The 22418-nt window shown below is 37.8% G+C and overlaps 1 protein-coding gene across 1 annotated transcript in view; it reads right to left on the reverse strand.

Annotated features, from left to right (window-relative positions):
• The window catches only part of PTPRN2 (protein tyrosine phosphatase receptor type N2), a 485563-nt gene that overhangs the window by 27814 nt on the left and 435331 nt on the right, over positions 1 to 22418 (reverse strand). The window contains exons 16-18 of the mRNA XM_050709300.1: positions 15536 to 15613; positions 3286 to 3405; positions 1983 to 2149 (exon numbers count right to left, since the gene is read on the reverse strand). Coding sequence (XP_050565257.1) covers positions 1983 to 2149; positions 3286 to 3405; positions 15536 to 15613 — 365 coding nt within the window. The remainder of the gene's footprint in view (positions 1 to 1982; positions 2150 to 3285; positions 3406 to 15535; positions 15614 to 22418) is intronic.

The following is a 22418-nucleotide window of genomic DNA, read 5'->3' on the forward strand; positions in this document are numbered from 1 at the left end:
AACAGCAACATTAGATGACCAAGAAAACTGAGATTCATAGACCAGCCATAGTGCATGCCAAAATTCCTTTTCAGAAGGAATTTTACTATGCATTCAGTATTATGAGTTCATCATAAAAAATCTGCACGCAGCAAATGATTACGGTACCCTACGCTGGACTGTGAATACATATTAAATGAACACTCAGAATTCAATTACATCTTAACAGGTTCATTCCCATACTTGCTTTAAATGGAAAGAATGGCAGCTCAGCTACTTTTCTCATCTAGTTATAATTTTGCTTTTTCAAAGTATCGCACAACACTTCTTCAACACAGCTATTTCACCCTCACACAGTGTCACTAAGCAGCACTTTCCTGGTGATGTGAACTATGATTTACTCTAGACCTAATTCTGCATGCACGGACCGCAAGTCTTACTGAACCAAATGGGAGCTGCAGTGCTCCAAGTTTCAGATGTCCTAGGTGATTTGTAGTCTAGCTAGAACTGATAGCAAATTTCCCACTAAATTAAAAAAGGGGCAGAATTGGATGCTGGGTTGCACCACTGCTGCAGCCTTGCATGGCTTAGTGGAACCCATTTGGCATTTTCACCACAAAAATTCACTACAGGCAACTCCCACAATGCCAAAAGCACAGGAAAATCAACATATAAAAACCACATCAAAATCTGTATTTGAACCCAGAGAAGAAAACCTTGTAAATTCAGTTTCAGTGTCAACTCCATCCTATGGCCCTGCTTCCTTCCTCCTCTATCGCTTTTGTGGTGTGACCCTGGAGCACGTCCGGATGTTCTTACCTAGCCCCAGTTCACAGCGACTGCTGCACACCTTCACTTGACCTGTAATGCGTGAGATGACTCTCTGCTCTGAAAAATCCTTGCCATATACACAAGAATACTGGTGGATAAAGAGTGGCGTTTAGCCCTCAGTTTTTAAGGGTAACACGTTGCCAACAGACAACTGTGCAGCCAGCTCCTGTTGGACATAAGCCAGCTTCTCCCCTCGGGTGTCGATGCGTAACTCCTACCAGCATCAGCCAGAGCTCCAAGCGCTTACTGAAAGAAACAAGTTTGGACCTTTTGAGCACTGAGCCCTGTATAATCACTTCAGGGGGCTGTGGATAATATTGTAGCACGGAGAGGAAAACAGGAGATCCCCGAGGCCGCTTGTGGATTGAGAACCAACTCCCCAAACCTCCTGGAGATTCTTTTCATTAGTCATAAGCGCATCGCTGTGGATTAGCTGGTACATGCTAACACCTACACGCGATGCACTGGGCATGGTTTGCAATCAAGAAAAGATTATTTCACTCCAGTATTTATCATGCATGGCTTTAATTTTCAAATTAAAATTTAGATAGACACAGCAAACATTAGAGAAGGTGACAAGGACTTTCACAGTTTTGCCTTTGCGTGTTTCTATTTTAGAGCCATGCTGACTTCCTTTAAATTCCAGAGGGCATGCTTTGTCAACATTTTCCTCTGCTTTCTCAAATCTCCACCTTTCTTCAGCCAAAAAAAGTCTAGAAGCTTCACTGTGTGATCCTCACAATCAAACGCTACCATGGGAATGCCGTTATTGCCATATGACTCCATTGTGACTTTTTTTTGAAGTGTGCTCATGCTACATATTTTATTTGTGAGATTCCTGCGATAAGGATCATAGGGGAGCCACATAAAAGGCTTGGAAGTTGCAGATGGCTAAATACTTGGAAAACAAAGAAATACAGAAGCACCGAAGAGCTGTACAAAGGGAAGAAGGCATCAGTCTCTAAATAGGAAGTGAGTATGTCTATTTGTGAGGCAACACCAAAAATCAATCTATTGCAGATTTTTATGTTAGTTTATCATTGCAGCATCACAGGCTGAGGGCACTCTTTCAAAACAGCATTACTTAAAGCACAACTAGAAGTACAGACAGTTCAAGTTTAGTTCCTCAGATTTGGATCATCTTAAATAAACTGCCATACTTTGTGCTTTACCTGCGGAAATCCAGAAGTGATCTCGTGGAAGCAGGAACTCTCTGATCATTCCAGCTGAGGAAATGGAACTGTGTCACCGTGCGGGTCTCGTTTGTCTGCAGGTTCTTCAAGTAGAAGCTCCTCACTAGGAAATCCTCGCACCAGATGTGCTCAGAAACAAGGTTAACCTACACCACAAAGAACAAACGGGGATCAGGGATTTTGCTTGCAAACTGCATCTTCAGAATTGCAGGTTTGAGATGTCTTGGATGAAGGAAATGCACCAAATTTTATTAGCAAATTGGCCAATGAGGTGAAAATATTTTTTTTTTTTAGCAATTAATGTTGTTGTCAGGAAGGGGTTCGCTGCCACTCCTATTTCATTGAAAACATTAAAAAATTACTGTCAGTTTTAATGTAAAAGAAAAAAAATCACTAAATTGAAACCTGATGCTGTTACATGAATACAAAAGGCACTCCCTCGAAATACATCAGACTGCTGGGTGCCTTCCACACGAAGATGCCCACAAAGCATTGCTCAGGCCACTGAGTGATCTTAAAAATCTCACAGGAATTCACACAAGAAGTTAGAAGTCAAATTTTTCACCCACGTAGAAAAATAAGCATAAAAATACAGCTTATTTTCAGAGTTAGTCTTTTTAGAAAGAAAGTTTTTTTTTTTTTTCACATGTTGGTTTAAATGACAATATTTCTTCACATTTTCCTACTCATATTTGGCATTATGTTGTTATTTTCTTCCTCTGGCCAGCTGGACAACTGGAAAAACACGACAGCCATTCTCTGGGTTACACTTCCAGAAAAGGGGTGATATGCTATTTTGGGGTAGCAATGCAAAGCGGAAAATAAAAATGTGTATTTATTGTTGTGACTGAGGCAAGAGGTAAAAATAGATAGCATTAATTACTAAAGCTATACAGAGGCTTTTCCACCAACATATGCATATGTCTTTCCTATGGCAAAATTCACTAGTTCTAAAAATACTAATTTCCTATAAAATATAAATATGCGCTTTTATATTTCAACCACTTGCAAAACCATTTTAAAGACAAAATCATTGTCCTTTTTTTTTCCCTGCACCACTTGGCTTATTATTTACTAGATTTTATCCAGCGCAAACTACCTGGCAATGAAAACGATGCCCAAATTTCCCACAAATCTAAAACTACTCAAAGACATACCGAGGGGATATAAGAGACCTCAACTCGATGTACAGCTCAGATCAGCTGAAACAGCATTTTGCCCCGTATGAAATCGAGCCATACCCTTCCTGTCACGTTTACAACCCGGCGTTTTGTTTAGGTACCTCGTAGATGTGGTAGAGGTTTGACCCTTCGTCTGGCCAATAGTGGTAGCACTGCTTGACTCCGTTTTCCGCGAGGGGTGTCAGCATGACAATAACGACACAGCCGTTCTCCCAGACCATCTGCAGACAAAGAAAGACACCGTGGCCACATTGTGACTGCCTAATTACTGCGTGACATGTATAATTACTGCACTCAGACACACAATCAAAATTTATTCCATTCACAGGAAATTTATTTCATTTTCATTAGACACTTTTACTCTGCAGCTGCTTTCAAATCCCTGAATAAACTGGCACCATATTTTGCAGGCGTCCATGAAATATTAAAGAATTTCCAGCAATTTCAATTTGTGTCTTCTACAAAATCTCTCCTCTTTCTCAGTACTGTGTTCAGCTGCTTTTCTGTCAAACTTTCAGATCCACAAAGGAAATACTGAACAATGCTTGCAAAACACATGGCTATGTGGTGTTTGATAGTAAACACCAAAGGAGCACGGACACACCACTAAGAGCATATTGACCTGCTAAAGTTGCATTTGCTGAAACCCGTTTGTATCTTCAGTTCTGTTTCTCTTTACAGTGTGCCACAAAGCAAAAGCTACAAAACTGCTGCGTTGCTGAAAGAATCATAAAAGTTGCACCTGAACAACAAAGACACAATTACAAAAGATTTGTTGCAAATGTGCATTACTTTCTTGCTTTGTCTTTATTCTCCTTTCCTTCCGTCTTTTTCTTTCTCTTTCTTTCTCTTTTTTCTCCTTCCTTCCTTCCTTCCTTCCTTCCTTCCTTCCTCCCTCCCTCCCTCCCTCCCTCGCTCCCTTCCTTCTTTTCTTCTTTTTCTTTCATTCTCTCTCTCTCCCCCACTCCTCTTCCCTCTTTTTACTTTTCCTTTTATTTTATTTTTTTCTCTTTTCCTGGAGCTAGAAGGGAAGTCCAACCCATGCTGCAGACCGTGCACTGTCATAGCACAGGTACAGCAGAAACAGAGGGAAACTCTGTATCTTCACTATCAGCACAATCTCCTAACAATTTAGGCTAGCCATGGCACAGGATACAGGAATCCAATGCATCCTCAGCTAAAAGATCTGTGGATGCCTCACACAAACAGCAGAACAAGCAGAGATGCTCTGGTCTGCTGCATCTCCCTTCCAAACACAGCCCATGGCTGAACAAAAAGGCTCCTATGAATTAATACCAAACAGCATAATGACTAAAAACTGTTATTATTATGCTGTACATTGATGTTATATTTGCATACAACTTTCATTGTCTTTTTGCTAGCATATAAAATTACTGAATGAAGAGTAAACTACTCTTTTTGTGAAGGGTTATGTTTATTTCACAGAAATATTTATAAGCAACTGTATTGACATGTAAATTTTGTAAACAAAAAAGGCCTTTGTCTAAACTGTGCAAAGATGAGATGATACATTCAATTCAAGGATTATTTTTTTTAATTACATATCAAATAAAAGGTTTCCTATTCATGGATAATGATGTTGTCTTCTCTTTTAAGAATAGCTTGCATATATAGAAACAAATAGCATTTTTCTTTTTCTTTTTTCTTTTTTTTCTTTTTTCCATTTTGTAACATAATTGAAACAACTTTTAAGAACAGCTTAGAATTATTTAGAGAAATTAATCTAGGGTTTGCACAGAATAGGGCTATTTATAATTTATATAGATAGAACTGGGGAAAGAAATTGTAGTTGGATATAAGGAATAGAAAAACCTCTCTTCTTTTCTTTTTTTCCCTTGAAAAGATTTTTCAAATAAAACTATCTGTAATCTGCCCATCCTCCTGTTAAAAACTGACAATACTGCAAAAACACCAAAAAATGCTATAAATTGATAGATAATTTATTTTTTCAGACAGATGTAGATTTATCATTTGTATCTTTTTTTTGTCTTTGCATTTCTTTTAGACCGCAGCTGGCAACCTTCTTTGTATGTAAGGAAGATGAATTGGTTTTCATTCATTCTATCATAGTTTCACCTTTTTTAGTTAGCAATCAGGCTAAGATCAGAATTCAAAACATGTATCTTACTTTAAAACTAGCCCCACTAAATCAGTACTTTCATCACATAACGATTTAATGTGCCTCTAGAAGGTATAGAAGCTCATTGAAGCCATTACGAAAATGAGGAGAAACACAGTTTTTATGAGTGTAATAAAAATACAATGATCTAGACCATAAACTAATCATCTAGCACTCTGCTTGTGCCACCCAAGTGTAACATTATAAAAGCCCACTCGTTTAGAGAGGAATCCTTACAGTTTGGCAGCCCTGTTCATTGGTTCAAAGATACAGCATTTCATTAGAGAGGGGCTGTCTGCATCTCTGAAGATTTCATTAAGCATAAATCCAAATGAAAGTTAATTTAAACAAACAATTTCAAAGTTACTCCAGGGTATAATATTTCTTTTAGGTCATAGCGCGAAAATGTAGAAGTCAAATCTACTAAATCAAGAAGGCAATACAATGCAGTGGCATTGTCCCTGTTACAAGCAATTGTCACCACATCTCCTGTGCTTACCATTGAGATGGGATCTTTACCAAGACTCACAGGCTGCGACTTGAGGACTACCACTTTTTCTTTGTTTCCTTAATAATTTAAGTATTAGACTGTTGGGATGTTATCTTTATTTCTATCCAAATAAAGCAGAAGAGGGATGAGTCAGAGGCAGTTCACAGTTTTATACTGTGGCCAGTTCATCGCCCCATCTTTAACTTGGTGATGGGTTGAGGAACTACAGCTCCTAACACCCGACACTTCTCTGTGCCCAGTATGCAGACAGGGCTGTGTGCTCAGGAGGTGGCCCCAGCCAGTGTGTCTCCATACTGGAGGAGCAGGTAGCAGAGCCTCAGTCTGCACAGCACCAGTACAGCTTCTGGGGAAGTGCCTTTGCTTACCAAAGTGACATTTCAGCTGGGCTCAGAGAAGAAAGGAGGAGGTTCAGACACAAATTCACAATAATCCACATAATTCTGAATTTTGTAAGCTTCCACAATTGAAAGTAAGCTACTGTATATGATATAAAAATAAAGAGAAAGTAAGGTCCTCTGGGCAGAGGCTTTTCTTTTTAGGTATTTGTTGCGGAGCCCATCAAAATTAAGCCTTAGGATCTAAGCGTTAACTACTGTTAGGCAAATAACCATATAAAACTAAACTTTTCTAGATCACTTTACATAGGCAGCTTCATGCTTGTAATTTATGGCAATACTTGGAGGAAAAGAACGTTGAATGGAGTCTTCTGAATGAAAGTGATAAAGTCTGAGTTACGCATAAGAGCTAACTACAGAGCTCTGCCGTGCATGCTTTGTGGAAAAGGGAAGACTGTATAATTGTGTGACATGTCTACCTTCAGCCTATATGCCATGTTAATTATCTTTAATGAGGTTCTGCTGTATGCATCATTCTCAAAACATTCCTTAGACAAGAATAACACCATCCCTTTCCATTTATTGCAAATTAAAGGCTGAATCCTGCAACCCAAAGATGAGCAGTGCATTTGACATCCGCAGGATTCCCTGTTGATGAAACCCACCACATGGAGAGACCTCATGCTGTGGCTATCGAGCACGCCAGTCCCATACAAAGGACTTCCGCATTGGGAAGAATTAAATTTAGTATAAATTGCTTGTAAAGGAGCACAGAACTGTTTTTTTCAAATAAGGAGAAAAATCAAGTCAAATAGAATCAGTGCTACAACTGCCACAAATCCTGTAAAACAAATGTTTTTGAAAGCTTGTATTTACAAATTCTGTTGTTTACTAGATTGTAAATAAAATAGTTGATATGAATCCTCTCATTTTTGTCAGACACTTGATCATTTTGAAGCTTCTTTTTGTAATTATGGATCCACCCCAAAACCCCTTTTCAGCCATTTGCTTCTTTGTTTTAGTGATAGGGAAATGATAAGATATGTGTTCCAATCAGATGCTGTTCTTTTGACAGGGGCTGGTGGAGAAGTTTCTAAAATGTGATGATTTAAAAGTAGAAAATAACAAGGATAATCGGTTAAATCCAGCCTGTTCACTAAAAATAACAGGCTAATCACACCAGCTGCATTCTGAAAGAGATCTCCAGTAAACTGAAAAATCTACCTTCTCTGCCTTTTAAGCTTCCCAAATAGTTGGTAAATGCAACTGTTTGGAAGAGCAGAAAACAAACAAACAAAACCGAAATAATTTCTAATGATAAAAAATCAACACAAATAAACACAATTCCTAAAACTACAACAAGTAAGGTATTATCGTTTACAGGATTAGATTATGTACATCCTATTACACACCTCAGCTATAATTTATTTCAAGTTCTCCACTGGAAATAGAAAATGTTGAATTGAGACAGTCAGAAAATGGTATTTTCTAGACTATTTTAAAAATAACCCTCAATGTTTTAATTGGTTTAAAAGAAAAGAGGGGAGCTTTTAATTTAAAAAAATATTCTGGGGGATTTAGAATTTGGATTCCTTGCCATTCCAAAGCAAGCTTTTTGCAAAATATTTTGGCTGACAATAGCTTAGCATTTTGATGTGAAATGGGTCAAATCTGACAAAGTCAGTGTCCGTTTGCAAAGTCACAGGTGTGCCAGAGGACTAAGAAAATCTGTAGTTTTAAAACTTATCTATCAACAATGTATGTTTAATTAGAAATTACAGTTAAAAGGACATTTTAAAACACGAAGCAAATGGAAATCATTCCATACGCCGCATGAAAACAGTACTCCATGTTGAAGTTACAGAATCACAGTTGAATTCAGGAGCTATGACTCAGAGCTTTCCTCACTCCAGCCAGGAGCAGCCACACTGCAGCAGTGATGACTTCAGAGAAGATCGTATATATAAGCAGGTGGCAGTCAGGCTGGCTTCATGCATTACGCTCCTGCTGTTGCAACAACCCTTGTTTGGAAGTCAATGAGGAAGGCAGACTCAAGATGACTGCATGTGTTGCTGTACCTTCTGCTGTCTCTGAGAGATGTGAACTGCTCTTATTCTTCTCAGTAGACTGATAACTCAAGCCTTATTATTAAATAATTTAAATACTCTGTTTAGTATTGCAGTGCTGACAAAACCACGTTAAAGGGGGGCAGTCTCACCAAAACTTGCATAAATTAGCTTTTCACTTTAGTATTGGAGAGGTGGAACTTAAAAATTGGAGGGACAATATTTTTAAAAGGACCACTTCTAAGTACCGTCTCTGACCTGAGCCGTAATTAGAAGTGAGCATGGTAAACGCACACTCGTACACAGAACGCCTATGGAATTCCTAATGCAATATTTATTTCACATGGCTTGATAAGTTACTAGAGCTCTAGGGGCTACTGTTCTGTGCCTCTCTCTCCCTTGCTGTTTTTCTTTTATTAAATTAAAATATGCATATTTTACACATTGAATTGCTCTGTTTCTCTTTTCATCTGCTTTTCTTTCTGAAGGTGAAAACTGATTAGACATGCAGGAAGTCCTGTTCCAGGCAAGGAAAATAAAACTTGGGAATCAAGACTGCTTGAAAGCGCTGTGTTCTGCACAGATGAACAAAATGCAGAAAAATAATTTAGTCTGTAAATTAATTTCAGCATTCACAAAACATGGTGGACTGGGAGCACAGACACCAGCAATCAGAGCACAGGAGGGTTTGGTACAGTTGCTCTTACTCAACCCATGAGCTTGGAACACCGATTTTGCAAGGAGACTCATTCAGCTACAGGGACATGGTCTCTTGTCCATGGGGATTTGCCCTTGGAGATCACTGATGACTAATCTTTTTTAACACGGGAAACAATCAACTGTCAGTATTTTGTATTTGTTTTTCTGAATTGCAAAATTGGAAAAGAAAAGCAAATGGTGCCAAACAGACATGCAAAGATTTATCAAGTCCTGAAGTCTGAAATTCAAGAATTGAGTTCTTTACATGCTGGTGTGATCTGGGAGTAAAACAACAGACAAATTTTGAACTGACTCTGACAATATATTGAATGTATTGAATATGGGTAGAAAAAAAATTTATAAAATAGTTTTAAATTTAGAAAAGCAGAACTGGGGGCAATGAAAATTAAATGGCAACTGAATTCCGTGGCTCAGATCAGGGCTTTGGTCTTTACTCCTGGGACTCTTTCTGCAATTTACATTTAATAGTCTTGCAATAAAAATAGAAAATAATCAAAGGAGCAGAGATGAGGTCTCACCATGCCCAGCTGGAGGCCTCAGTCACAACAGCGTAAACCTCTGCTGCAGTTGGCAATAATGTGTCTTTAACAAGAAGAGCGAAGAGTATTCTCAATTTCAAGAATGCTTCATGTATTGGTGAGTAGTGAAGGAAAGATGGGGTAATGAAAATCATGTGTTTGATTCAAAACATGTTGGATGAAGCTCTTTTTTGTATCCTGGAAGAGCATCCTACCTTCAAAGGGTCAACACCTGCAGTCTGTCCTCCTGGTGCTGTGATGGAATCAGTGCTGTTCACGTGCGGAACCTGCTCCAAGACCCCAGTCAGACTGGGACCCTCCAGGGGGATTAAGGCATTGGGAGAACTATCTAGCCTGAGCAACAGATCTTTTCAGGTAAAAAGGCTGGGAATTTTCTAGTCCAAACTACAATTGTTGACTGTATTTAATCCGATGGCTTACTGTTGTAGGTCCTTTGAACCCTATTGTTTCTCTGCCAAATAAGGAGAATTGTATTTCTCTGTTCCTTCCACAGAAGTCATATGATGTTCACATACTTTGTTAATTATGTTGGTAATGAACACAGGAAATCACAGAAAGACAACAAATACTTATGTAAATATATATCATATTTGATTTGATTTTCCAGGGAAACTAAGAGGCCACTTGGCAGGAACTGCTTCATCTCTCCCTCTGTTTCACCTACTATGGTAAAATAAAAAATAAAATAATAAAAAAAGTAAGTAGTGAAAGTGCACTTCCCTCCAAGAAGAGGAAGGGCAAATGTTGGTAGATTTTGCAAAAGCAAAGCATAATGTGGGTACTAGCAGTTCTAAAAGGAGAATAAAACTGTATTTTCCAGAGGGAAAAGCTTATGGACTCCTACAGAAACCTCCATTTTGAGACAATGAACTTTAACAGATACGCAATTTATAAAACCGGCATAATTAAGAACATTTCTTTCGTGTAAGGATAGTTGGCTCTAAATATCCTAACTCCAAGGAACAGTTTCTTGCATATTATCGTCCCTAGTCTTCTTAGAATGCTTTAAAAGTTAAGGCATGTACTTCATGTCAAATACTTCACGGAATTATAACCCAGCACATATGGAAAATAATAAAATTTTATGCCTCCAGAATTATCCACAACATGGAACTCCTGCTGCGAAAACTTGTTATAGATCAGAAATGTTCTACATCCTCTTTCTTTTGAATTATGTTCAAAGAGATGTTGAATTTTAATAGTGTTATGTGAAAGAGCTCAGTGAAATCTCACTGAAGCTGCTGGACAAAATCATCACCTTTCAGTCAAGGTAAATGCAAGAAACAAGCAAGCTCTTTTATGGAGCTTGATAACTGAAATTACAGAAGTTATCATCAAAAACAAGAGAAATGTGAAGCATGTGGACCCATGAGTTTTTCCAGAAACCGATATGCTTAATGCAGAGAGAGAGGCATTAATCAAGGCAAGATAATTAATCAAGATAAGCAGAAAAAAAACATGTAAAAGGAATAAAGAAATCACCAGCACAGCTCGACAAACTAGCATTGTGATCCTGGTAGAAAAAAAAACTGAAAGAGAGGTTGGGGGTAAAACACTGGGTGAATGAGGTTTGTGAAAAAAAAAAAAAAAAGAATTCATTGTCTGTTATTTGATTCTGTCTCTGTTCAAGGAAATAAAACTCTGTACTTTCTTTGTAAATAAAATGGAACTATATCAAAGCAAAACCCTGTCCTGATGATGAATTCTCTTTCCAGCTGAGAAGAAAACAACACACAGACCTGGTAAATTGTTTAACCACTCAGGTAAAAATGGATTAATACCATGTGAGAAGAGGCATCCAGTTTTCAAGAAAGGGAACTGTGAGGTGGAATTCCCACTGAACCAAAATAGAATCAATGAAGGAAGTATCTCTCACAAATAGTAATTGGTAAAAAGAGATGAAAACAAGACCAGATGAAATTAAGAGAAGACCTAAATCAGCTGGAGGCTTTTCAAAATTAATTAAAGTAGTGGCTGGAAAATTTCCAGAGCAGTCTAAGAGATGACATGCAGTCAGAGATGAAATCTCTGCTTGAGCCGCAAACACCGAGTAACCAGACAGATTAGGAAGCCCTGTGGCAAAACAGATCAATGAGGTGACTGACAACACATCTGCTGCAGGCAAGAAAGTTTTCAAAGAAAAAGGTAAGCCAGAAAAGTTGGAACTAACTTGGGGCTTGCTGGCTGATAAAAGCTATGGCAAAGATATAAGGGGCTGGAGAAGAAACTCGAACAGAGGGGCAGACAACTGTGCAAGTCTGATACCTGGAAATGGCCTTAAAGCATTGTAAAAGCCACAGTAAGACCCATGTCTTTTTCTTTAGCACTATTATTTTTAAAACATAAATAAAGTTCATTTGAAAACCATTTGAAAACGATCCATATACAAGAATTTGGACTATCTCTACCTCAGAGTGCATCTTTGAAAGAAAAAATTCCAGCAAGCTAATCCTTCTCAGACTAATATTAAAACCCAAATGAACAGAAATGTACAGAAAATGTTGAATCTAATCACCAGCTCTAGTGGCCTAAGTGAGATGGGACTGAGGAACAATACCTGCTGTTCTTCCTCACATTACCAAAAAGTACATAATCTTCCGAGAAGTGATCACTAGTGAGAAGATTGAAACTGGTCCCTCTCCTGTCCCACAGGGGTACTAGGTACGGATCTGTTCATCAGGAGTAAGAATGCTAAACAGGATGAGCTTGGGTAAAGCATCAGCAATGATTTAGGAAAGATCTCTGCCCGGAAGACAGAGAAGACACTATCTTCATTCAGATCCCAGCAACGTGAAAGTAGTAAATGGGAGTTTGATTACTCAGTGTCTAACAGCACTTGCACAAAGATACTGGGCACTGGATCAACATAACTGGTTGTAGATGGCCCTGCCAATAAAAACAGGAAAAAAGACTATCCAAAACTAAATAATCCGTTTGGTCTTAAATAGAGATAATGAATGTGACCACATGATCATGCAGAAAACATAGACATGAAGAAGAGCAGGCACTGCAGAACGGTGTTGGAGCTCAGGAACTGGGTTGCTTTTGCATGCAAACAAATTGGAAAAAGAGATCCAGAAGTATCCATAGCCTTATCCCCCTGCCAACATGCCTTTGGTCCATCAGACCAACAAAAATTTGGTCTAAAGTAAAACCCACAAAATAAGTATAATATAGTATGACTGATGGGTGCAGGAATCCAATGCAAATTTAAGGCAAACTACATTTAGAAACCGTGTGTCTGGAATTTAGCATGAAAAGTAGATAGTCAGGACAGATCAGGAGCAGTTTGGATTTCATGATGGATATCAGCTGTGCTGTAAATGCCAGGAAAGTTGTTTTACACTTTCATGCTTAAGAAATACTTTCTAGACAAGTGTTTTCCAGAAAACAGCTTGAATTGCTTACAGGAGTGGAAATGATTAAACCTGTTTCTTGCTGGGGTAGCCTTATAGACAAGTTAAAATTGAGTGGATGGTGCCCACCATGCAATTAGGATCTAAGGCTCTGTCTACAAAAAGAGGAAGCAATAGATCTAGTAAATATTGGCAAAGAAGGGTACGCCACACTCCAAGAGTCTCTGTTGGAATTGCTAAGCATGACATTGTGCCTTTAGACAAGGAGCAGCAGATTAATCCCAAGTCTCTGCTCTGGAATCGGTCACTGTTGTTACTATCAGTAGGAAAACTACTTCACTAAGCATACAGAAGGGGAAAAAAGAAGCACAGCTCAGTATCAGCTGGTTCAGAGTGGAGGCGGGAGAGGGAGGAGAACCACTGAGAAGATGTTTCAGGAATGAATAATTGAATTCATACAATCCCTGGTGGCAGCACCACAATGTGTATAAACTACAGAAAACTGTATTCAAGTGAACATCAAAGAATTCTGCCCTGAAAGAAGTTAATACTCTATTCTCCTTAGCAAGTTCAGGTTTCCTTTACTTTATCTTAAATAGCTACTGTTTGGTGAAAAATGGATACAAACTTTGCTCCTGCATCTGGACAGTAACCACAACAACTGAACCAGCATATTGACATGTGATCTGCAGGAAGTTTAAAAAAACAAAGAAAAGTGGGTCATGGTTGAATCTGACATAGGTAACTTGTTATGTCAAAGTGACAGACATCATCAAAATAAATGTAAGAAACATGCTTGAATGGAAACCAATAGAAGAAACAGTAAAATAACACATATCAAGTATATCACATTAAGAGTGGACACATAGCCACACTTGGGAAGCAGCTGATATTGCCAAATAGCGTCCACGAAGCAGCAGACCTGGTGCCGAGGGAGTAATTTTTACTGGGAGGAGAAATAGCTAAGAAGAGCAAAAGGAAAGTGAAAGAAAATGAAGAAATTCAAGTCACAAATGGCATGAAGAACAGAAGTCAAGATAGACTTTTGACAATGGAGTTGGATGGAAGCAGCTTGGATCACAGAACAAAGAAATAACTTCTCAGTTGTAGTCATTCTCTGTGCAAATAAGTTGCCTAACTTCAAATTAGAATGGAAGAACAAAATATATCCTTCATACTATGGTGGTATGATTAATTCTGATTTCTGTGTTGGCAGCAATGCTTATGAAAGTTTGTTCTTAAATGCCTCCTTTAAAAGTGAGAACGTACATTTTTTCAACATATAAAGATGCAGCTACAGGTAAAAATATACAAATATGAAAAAATATACAATTAAAAATCTGCTATTACAGAATAGCTAACATGGTATTTGATTTTGCACGTTTAACTTAAAAATATATTTTAAGGTAGCATGCCTGATACAAGGAATGCACTCAGCAAGGGAATAAAAAATCAGTCTTCTCAACTGTGTCTAATTGCCAAATTTTTAAGACAAAAATCACAAGTTACTTGAAAATATAGGCTGGAACAACTGCTCAACTTACTTCAAGCAGAATGCATTTGCACTGCACTTCTAAAAACAAGGCCCAAAATACCTCAGATTGAGCATTTAAATATCCAGACACCCAAAATCAAACAAACTTTTTGAAAATTTATCAGAGAAATGGTAGGAAATTGTGCTATGAAGAGCATATAAAATTGTCTTTAACAGGGCTTAGGTGATAGTTTAAAATCACATACCAACTGATGCAGATGACAAAATACAACGATTTCAACTGAATGCAAGCTCCTAAAACACAACAGCTTTCCTAAAATTTTTACTTAGATATTCTCTATCTTCAGAAAAAAAGTTTCTAAATTCATAATGCAAAACAGAAAATAAAAACATATGCTTGTGTTGTTAATAAGCCCTAGTTATCTGCAACACTTCCTCCATGAACAGCTTTCATAAGCTTCCAGGCAGACTTTTACACTCACAAAGGAATACCGAATGCAGATACCCATCACACAAACAGACAGCATGTTATGTAGGCACACACTTAGCCTGGTCCTGTGTGTATGTCCAAATCTGAGAGCTGTACGAGCACATAAAAAGACTGTGAGCAAAGTAAACCCATATTTGTGCATCGGTAATAAGTGTTTTAGCCTTGCAAAAATTTGTGGATCTATTTAACTTTATGCAGCAGGATCTTAACTCAGCACTTATCTCAACTACCTGTGGTAGGGAAAATGCGTAAGAATTTAAGCATTTTGGGGAACTGGAGCATGTGAGAAGTAAATTTTCATGCAAAAATTCACAGCAAACTGTGCTGGGTCCTTTTTGATCTGGAGAATGACAATGAATTCTGACTATGCCCTTAAGAAGGTCAGGTCCTCTAAAATCATCCAGTCCTTGGCAACAGTTTAATTATGGACTCTGGCCTTAAGTTTGGCACTAAAATATGAATACTTTACTCTGAGTTTTTTCTATATAATTTCCAGATAAACTCTTCTTTGACAGGGCTTGTCACATACATAAACCATAGTATCCAAATACTAAATTTTAGGAAAACATTTCAGCAAAGGTTTTTGCAAATATTGAGACTCAAGCACAACAGATTTTACGTCCATTTAAGTTTCTAGAAGCACAGAAAAACATTTGGCTTATAACCTAATCTCAGTTTTCAAGGAGATGTTTAACTTACCTGCCAGAAGTCAGCGACAGTAGCAGGGAGAGGGCCCTGGGTGGCAATATATGCTGGGTTTCGGGGGTCATGGTCCATCTGGAATAAGGAAAGAGAATACATACTGGATTTGTTTGAAGGAAAATCCCTTGCTGCGTTAGAGACAGAAAGTATGCCAGGGCACTAACAAGTGACTTCCTGAAGGACTGTTTTGCCCCTCCATCTTTCATTGGCGAGCAAAGAATTTTATTTCTATTTATAAACTCAGAGTAGACCTTTTTTCCACAAAAGACTGATGCTACCAGATGAATATCAGCACACATGATGAGCAACAGCCTATGTCTTCAGTGTGCAGCGTAAGATCATTCATGGTGGCTGACAAAGGCATTTATTTGAGATCAGTACTCGTGGTTTCATAGCAACCTAGGAGCCATCTGAAACATTTTTCTACACTGACTGTTAAGAATGCTCCACACAACTAAATATGTTCTCCATTTCCACCGTGCCAGTCAAGGGCACATGTAACTCAAAAAAAGCAAAAATGGGGAACAAATTCAGTTTCTGGCTTTTTCTGGTTAGCTGAGTTGTCTAAATATATGGATTTGGCCTCAACAGAGGAAGTTCTGCTTAAAGGCCTTAATTATAGCATTTAATTCAAGGAGCAGAAAATTCACTGAGCAGAAAAAATAAAGAATCTAAGAAACAAAGCCATCAAGAGTAAATAGGATTAGTGTGTTACAATGAATGTTTTTGAAGTGATGGGTGGCTTTCTTGGTTCTAAATCATAGGAACCATTCTGCTGAAAAAGAAGATCTGCTGATGGGATTAAAAAACAAACAAACTCATTCTAAACCTGAACGGGGAAATACAAAACTTTGAACATAAAGAAAAAAGACCCGGTTCAGCTCCCAAATGTGCGGGTGTGACTCAGTGACATTGAAAACATTGAGAGTTAACTTATACCCATGTAGCTGAAGGCAAAATTTGTCTCAATACATGAATTTCTTCTTTAAGTAAAGGTCTGAATAAGAATGAATGTGAGTCACATTTGCATTAACAGGAATCTACTGAATTTATTCATAGCCTATCAAAATTTTCAGTGATGGTACATGTCAGTGTAAAAGAAGGCACCTTATAATTATGTGCAACATAAAAGAAGGAAGAACCATAAAGAACAGATGTAAGTTATTCTAACAGAACAACAATATGATGAATGTTGCAAAAAGGAAGAAAACCCTTTTATGATTCTAATTTTCTGATGTATAATTAAACCAGACTTAATATTAAAATTCTCCATGACAACACAACACAGGTAAAATGAAGTCACTTGAATCCATTTGGAATAAAAGCTTAATTCTAATTCACCGTGGTTATCAGAAACCTTGACCAGAGTGTCTATAATACCATCATTTCATTCTGAGCTTCATTAGGATGCTTCTCTGATCAGCAAACAACTCTTCACAACAAGCAATTGCTCAAAACAAATTTCAACCTTGCCTTTTGACAAAAGCAATTTGATAGCAGGACATTTACTACTGCGGGTATTTTGAGACTGGGGAAAAAGTAACTTTCTTCAGAAAGCAGTATTAGCAGAAAAAAACTTAGGAACCATTTCAAAATGGGCAATGTTTTTTGTTTTGCTTGTTTTCTGTTAGAACTGAGGCACCAAACTAAACACTGAAAGCAACAATAAATGCAATTAAGCAAAGTCAGGCTTAACATTTATTTTGCTCTGTGATGGATGAAATAATTTCTGTTGTTTTGTTTTGAATCCCACAGAGATCCATAGGATTTAATCATCTGCTTAAATGTTTTCCTGCACTGTAACTATAAATCTTAGCTTAGAAAAAGTGATCTGCACTGAGGAGGACTTCCAAACTAACTCCCTGTAGAAACTGTTGTAAGCTGCATGTACGTACTTGAAAATGACATCACCTCTCCACTTGTGAGCTCAAGAGCCTGACTTGGAAACATAACCAACAGTGAATACGCCCAACTTTATAAAAATAATAGTTTACTTTGAATTTCTCCTTAAAATAAATTCTTTTGTATATAGACATGCCAGAAAACAAAGGCAGAAGGAATCAAGGATGATGCAAATAGCGCTGTCATGGAGGAAATACTTCTCAACATTCAGCTGATAAATCAGGAATAGGACAATCTTGGCATTTCAGCATTAATCAACCTCTGTCACAAAGGTGCTGTTGGAACGTGGCAAACATTACAATAAGCACAGAGTAGTGAAGTGTTTCAGCAGTTTAACAATAATTCGAAAGACAATTACAATTATTACATTCCAAGCACATTGTGTTGTGCAGAAAACAATTATGAGCAGAAACTCTTCTTGCTTGGAGCAAATAGAAGGCAGCAGAAAGCCCTATCATGCTATTAAATGATCTTTAACTGAACAAAAGTAAGAGCAAAGATTAAACTAATTAAATGAAATTCCTGGTTTCATCTATTTTCTATTATATGTACTGTTTTAAGGCTGCGTATTTTGAGAAAAATGTAAAAAATCACCACTCTGGTCACATTCAAATTAACATGAGCAGGCGACTGCGAAGGACAGTTCTTCAATGTTTTTGTTATGTTCTTTTCTATTCTCTCAAGGTCACCGAGAACACCAAGGGCATCTTAATCTATCAAAGTTAACAAAAGTTTGAATAAAGAAATAAAGTCAGTAATGGGTTTTAAACTAACTAATCAAGGATCAAGTAAAAAGCTTTTTTATGTCAGTAGTCATTATCTTCTTTCAAGAATCCCTGAGATTTCTCACTTCATCAAAGTAAAGCAAAAAAATGTATTCTCCAAGACAAATAGAGAACACCAGGCTCCCTACCATCAAGTATTATTAAAACAAAAATCAACTGTTTGTCAATATTTTACTTAGGAAAATTCTTCAGAAATCACCCTACTAGCAATTGCTTAAAAATAACAAGATTTTTCCCTTTATGTTTTATTATGTGCTTTTTATCAAAGAATAAAATTCACATGACTAACATTAGAACTGGGTGGAACAGACATTTTTGGAAAGAAAAAAGGTGCAATTATTACTTCAGTTTTATTATGGTTGAATTCTCATTTTCTGATGTGATACAACAAAAGCAAGTCTGGTGATAATGTTTCAATCTAGATTTCCATAATATTGTATTAAGGGAAAAAAGGGATCAAGGATTACTATAACTGACCATGCAATTAACTATGGTCATTTTAGTGGTCATTTTTTGGTCATTTTGCCACCATCAAAGATAAATGGAAACAAACAGGATGAACATTCATGTTTATTGTTGGAAAAGAAATACCACAGAAAGCAGTCCCTAACTATCAGATATGTTAGTAGCACGACTTGTGTTTTTCTACAGTAATTTTTTTCTTTGTAATTAAAGCTGATTTACAGTATCTTAAGGTAGGAAAATATGGGAAGAACACTATCACAATTAGTTGCAACTTTGTTAAATTAATACCAGACCACAGACCAAAACTACTCTATTTTTTCTTACAAGAGCTCTAATATCCAGTTGCTCTATTTTTGCATGGTTTCCTGGAAGACTCCTGAATTTTTGTGAGTTTTTATATAGAGATCCTAGCTCTGCATGATTCCTCTGACAATGCTGATGAAATACAGCAATATCAATACATACTGGGAGAAAATCCTTGTACATATAGATTCTTGTTAAGCAGTTTTGTGTCATTGTACGCATTGAGTATCAATGACTATTTTGAACTCTCACATAATGAATACATCGATTCATTCCTGCCCTTCACCTTCCCCATCAGCTTGTCCAATCCTTACTTGTCACAGAGAAAAATGCTGGGTGAGATGTGCTCCCAGTCACACCATATTTACCTTGATCTAAATCTTCTGTATCTGGCTGAAATATTCCTAAATCATATGAGAGGAGAATGAGATCCAGTGGAGATTAAACATGAGGGAAAGAAAGTTGAACTCTGATTAATTAATGCCTTAAGAATTTGTATGGATTCAAGGTACTGGGTAGTTTCCAGATTCAATGTGTTTATCATGCCAATAAAATCTACTTTCATGCATCTATTTAATGCACTCTATAGAGTAAGGATAATCGATAAAAGTAAAAAAAAAAAAAGTTTTTGTAAAAGACAGTGTATCCAGCAAATGCTGGTGAACTTTGTAATCACTTACATTTCAGCGTTAAAACTAAAAAGGTAGACCAGTCCTCATTTTCATGTTTGAATTAAAATTTAAAACAATTTTTAAATCCTTCTTTTAAAACCCCTAATGGAATGAAAGAAGTAAATCTGGCTGTGAATGCCATTATGAATTTCGGAGTCTATTCTTGGTGATGAAATTTGTATGCTGTGTTTGAACAAACTGTCACGTTAATGACATTCCTCAGTCTGGTGTCTTCAATAACAAGCAAACTGAGTTTTTAAATGTAGTTGATGGGATTTTTTTTCTCTCTCAGACACCCTATGAGGAAAAACAGAATTCCCATTTACTTTCATGACCTCTGATTTAAAAGCAAAGATTGCACATTATTTACTACTGGATGATTTTCCCGAAATTTAATGAGGACTAAGTACAAATATGACAGATGTAATTATCACAGTTTTATTCTGCACAGTCAGGGTCTCCTTGTGTTGTAATTGCAAGCTTTTCATTCAGCTGCCGATAGCAGAGTTATTATCATAGTACTTTATGTTATTTCAGAGAGGAGGGAAACAGATTTCTTCCCCACTTTTACCCTGCAAATTCTCCCAAGGACTCATTTTGCCTGGCCTGATGCTACATTGAAATTAAATGGCTACAGGAAGAACTTGGACTAAATCTCTGCTGATTCTCCTCACCCACTTCCAGCTGTGGTGAGGCCATCAATCTAACCCCAGTTTTCACAACATATTGGAGGGAAAGGAGGTCTTGAGGGGGGTAGCATTTTTTAAAAGGGAGGAACATGTGGGCAGGTGGCCAGCCCATTGTCTAGCAAGGGGATTTTTTTTTACTGTGTTCTGCTGCACTCATTTAGACTTAAGTTAAGGTTGAGTGAGCCCCAGCTGGAGGCTGGACCACTGACCCAGAAGCTGGAGATACCCTGTGACTTGTACGCGACTGGAAGCCTCCCTACCCGAAGCTCAAATATAATTACTTTATTTTACACTCTTCCCTTGCCAGACAGCTCACACGTGCAGGGAGGAGAAATCCTCTTCTCGTCAGTTCAGGCTGTACTGGTCCTCTGCTTTTAGTGCCCAACTTGCAGCCCACTACAACGCTCACTCCCAACCCAAAAACAGCAGCAACATCACTGTATTGACACGATAATTACTGAGGTTATTTAAGTTGAAAGGCAGCATTCGTAAAGAAAGAAATGGCAGGATTTTTGCAAGAGTGAATAAAGGCAGACTTGCTCACAAAAAAGTGGATCAAATGTGTGTCTGCTAACAGAAAATGTCTCAAACAAACAGCAATAGTAACAGTAAGCATGTCCAGCTCAGGCTGCAGAAAATACTGCAGAATCAAGTGCCCAATATAATATTTCAGTAGGTATCTGAGGTTGTAAGCAGCTTGTAAAGTCTCTATCACTCCTATATTTTACCTCACTGTACACAAACAATTCCAGATTAACAAATACAATTACACTAACACTAACTTTAAGATATCTCATTTGTCTTGAAATGAAACAGTTTGCAGGGAGTCTTTCCAAACTATGGGCTTGCAAAGTAGTGATTTCCTCCTACCAACCTCCCACTGCATCACCTTCAGGAAACACACGTTTTATCTATTGCTTTCAAAATAGCGAAATGACTATTGAGTTAGCACAAAACCATCTGGAGCATCTCTTTCCTTGGAATAACAGGTTGTCTACGTAAATGTGGGCTGTGGCACTCCTTCCCACACAGCAGGATCCCTGTCCTACCAAGAGGTGGAGATCATAAGTTTCTCTTGGCAGTTTTCTATGGCTACGCAAGATCCTAAGTGTTCATCTTAATCCAGTGAAACATTTGTGCGCCCACTTATCTCTAATCATACAAATACTGCCATAAGTGATAGGGAGACAACCAGAAGAACTTTGCTTCATCACTGTTACTTATTTTATTGTACAAAACTCTTGAGTCTGAGAAAGCTATAAAAAAGAAATATCTTCTAGTCTTGCAGAAGAAAATACCCTGGAGTGCTGGATGGAGAGGCAAGACTACAGCCCCCTGTTAAAACAGGAGTTAAAGCCATAGAAGCTGAGACCCTCTCCCTGCACTACCATGGGGCATCCAGACAAAGCAAATTACTTCTCAGTTATGTCAATGGAATATCTTGGTCCTGCTTCTCCACCCCCAACACTACCTGATCTCAAATTTTCTCATCAGTGTAATTAAGGGAATAACTACACTATAATCTAGAAATATAACTGCAACAGGTATATACACACATGCAAGTTTTCACCCCTCACCCATGCTAATCTGTGTACTAAAACCAGGATGCCTCCACAACAACTTCTGGGCAAGCTGCAGAAGCCCATCCTGGTGTGTTTGGTAAAAACGCCTGCCATCCATGCTGCTGCCAGTGCTGAACCCGTCTTAGCCCCATGTCTACAGATGCTGTAAATCCACTTCCTGTAGTCATGTGAATTACAACCGAGCTCTTAAAAGAATATGGTATCTTACTTACCGTTAACACCTTGCACTCCTGCACTTGCTATGAAACCTCTCAGCTTTTACTATCAAATTAAGGCTTGAACTCACCCAATATTCCTTGGAGCTCCAAGTTACTTTGATGATCTTCTAATCCTAGGGCCAGATAGAGCTTGGTCTAGGCAGAGACATACTTAAAAGTAGTCCAAAAACTGCATTAATCTGTGTGCATCTATCCTTGTTCTCTAAAATGGTAGCTGGCAATCCCTGAAACATGTGGATGCTGTGGTCTACCCTCTACCATAAG

Source organism: Cygnus atratus, chromosome 2, assembly GCF_013377495.2.
Source record: "Cygnus atratus isolate AKBS03 ecotype Queensland, Australia chromosome 2, CAtr_DNAZoo_HiC_assembly, whole genome shotgun sequence".
NCBI lineage: Eukaryota > Metazoa > Chordata > Aves > Anseriformes > Anatidae > Cygnus > Cygnus atratus.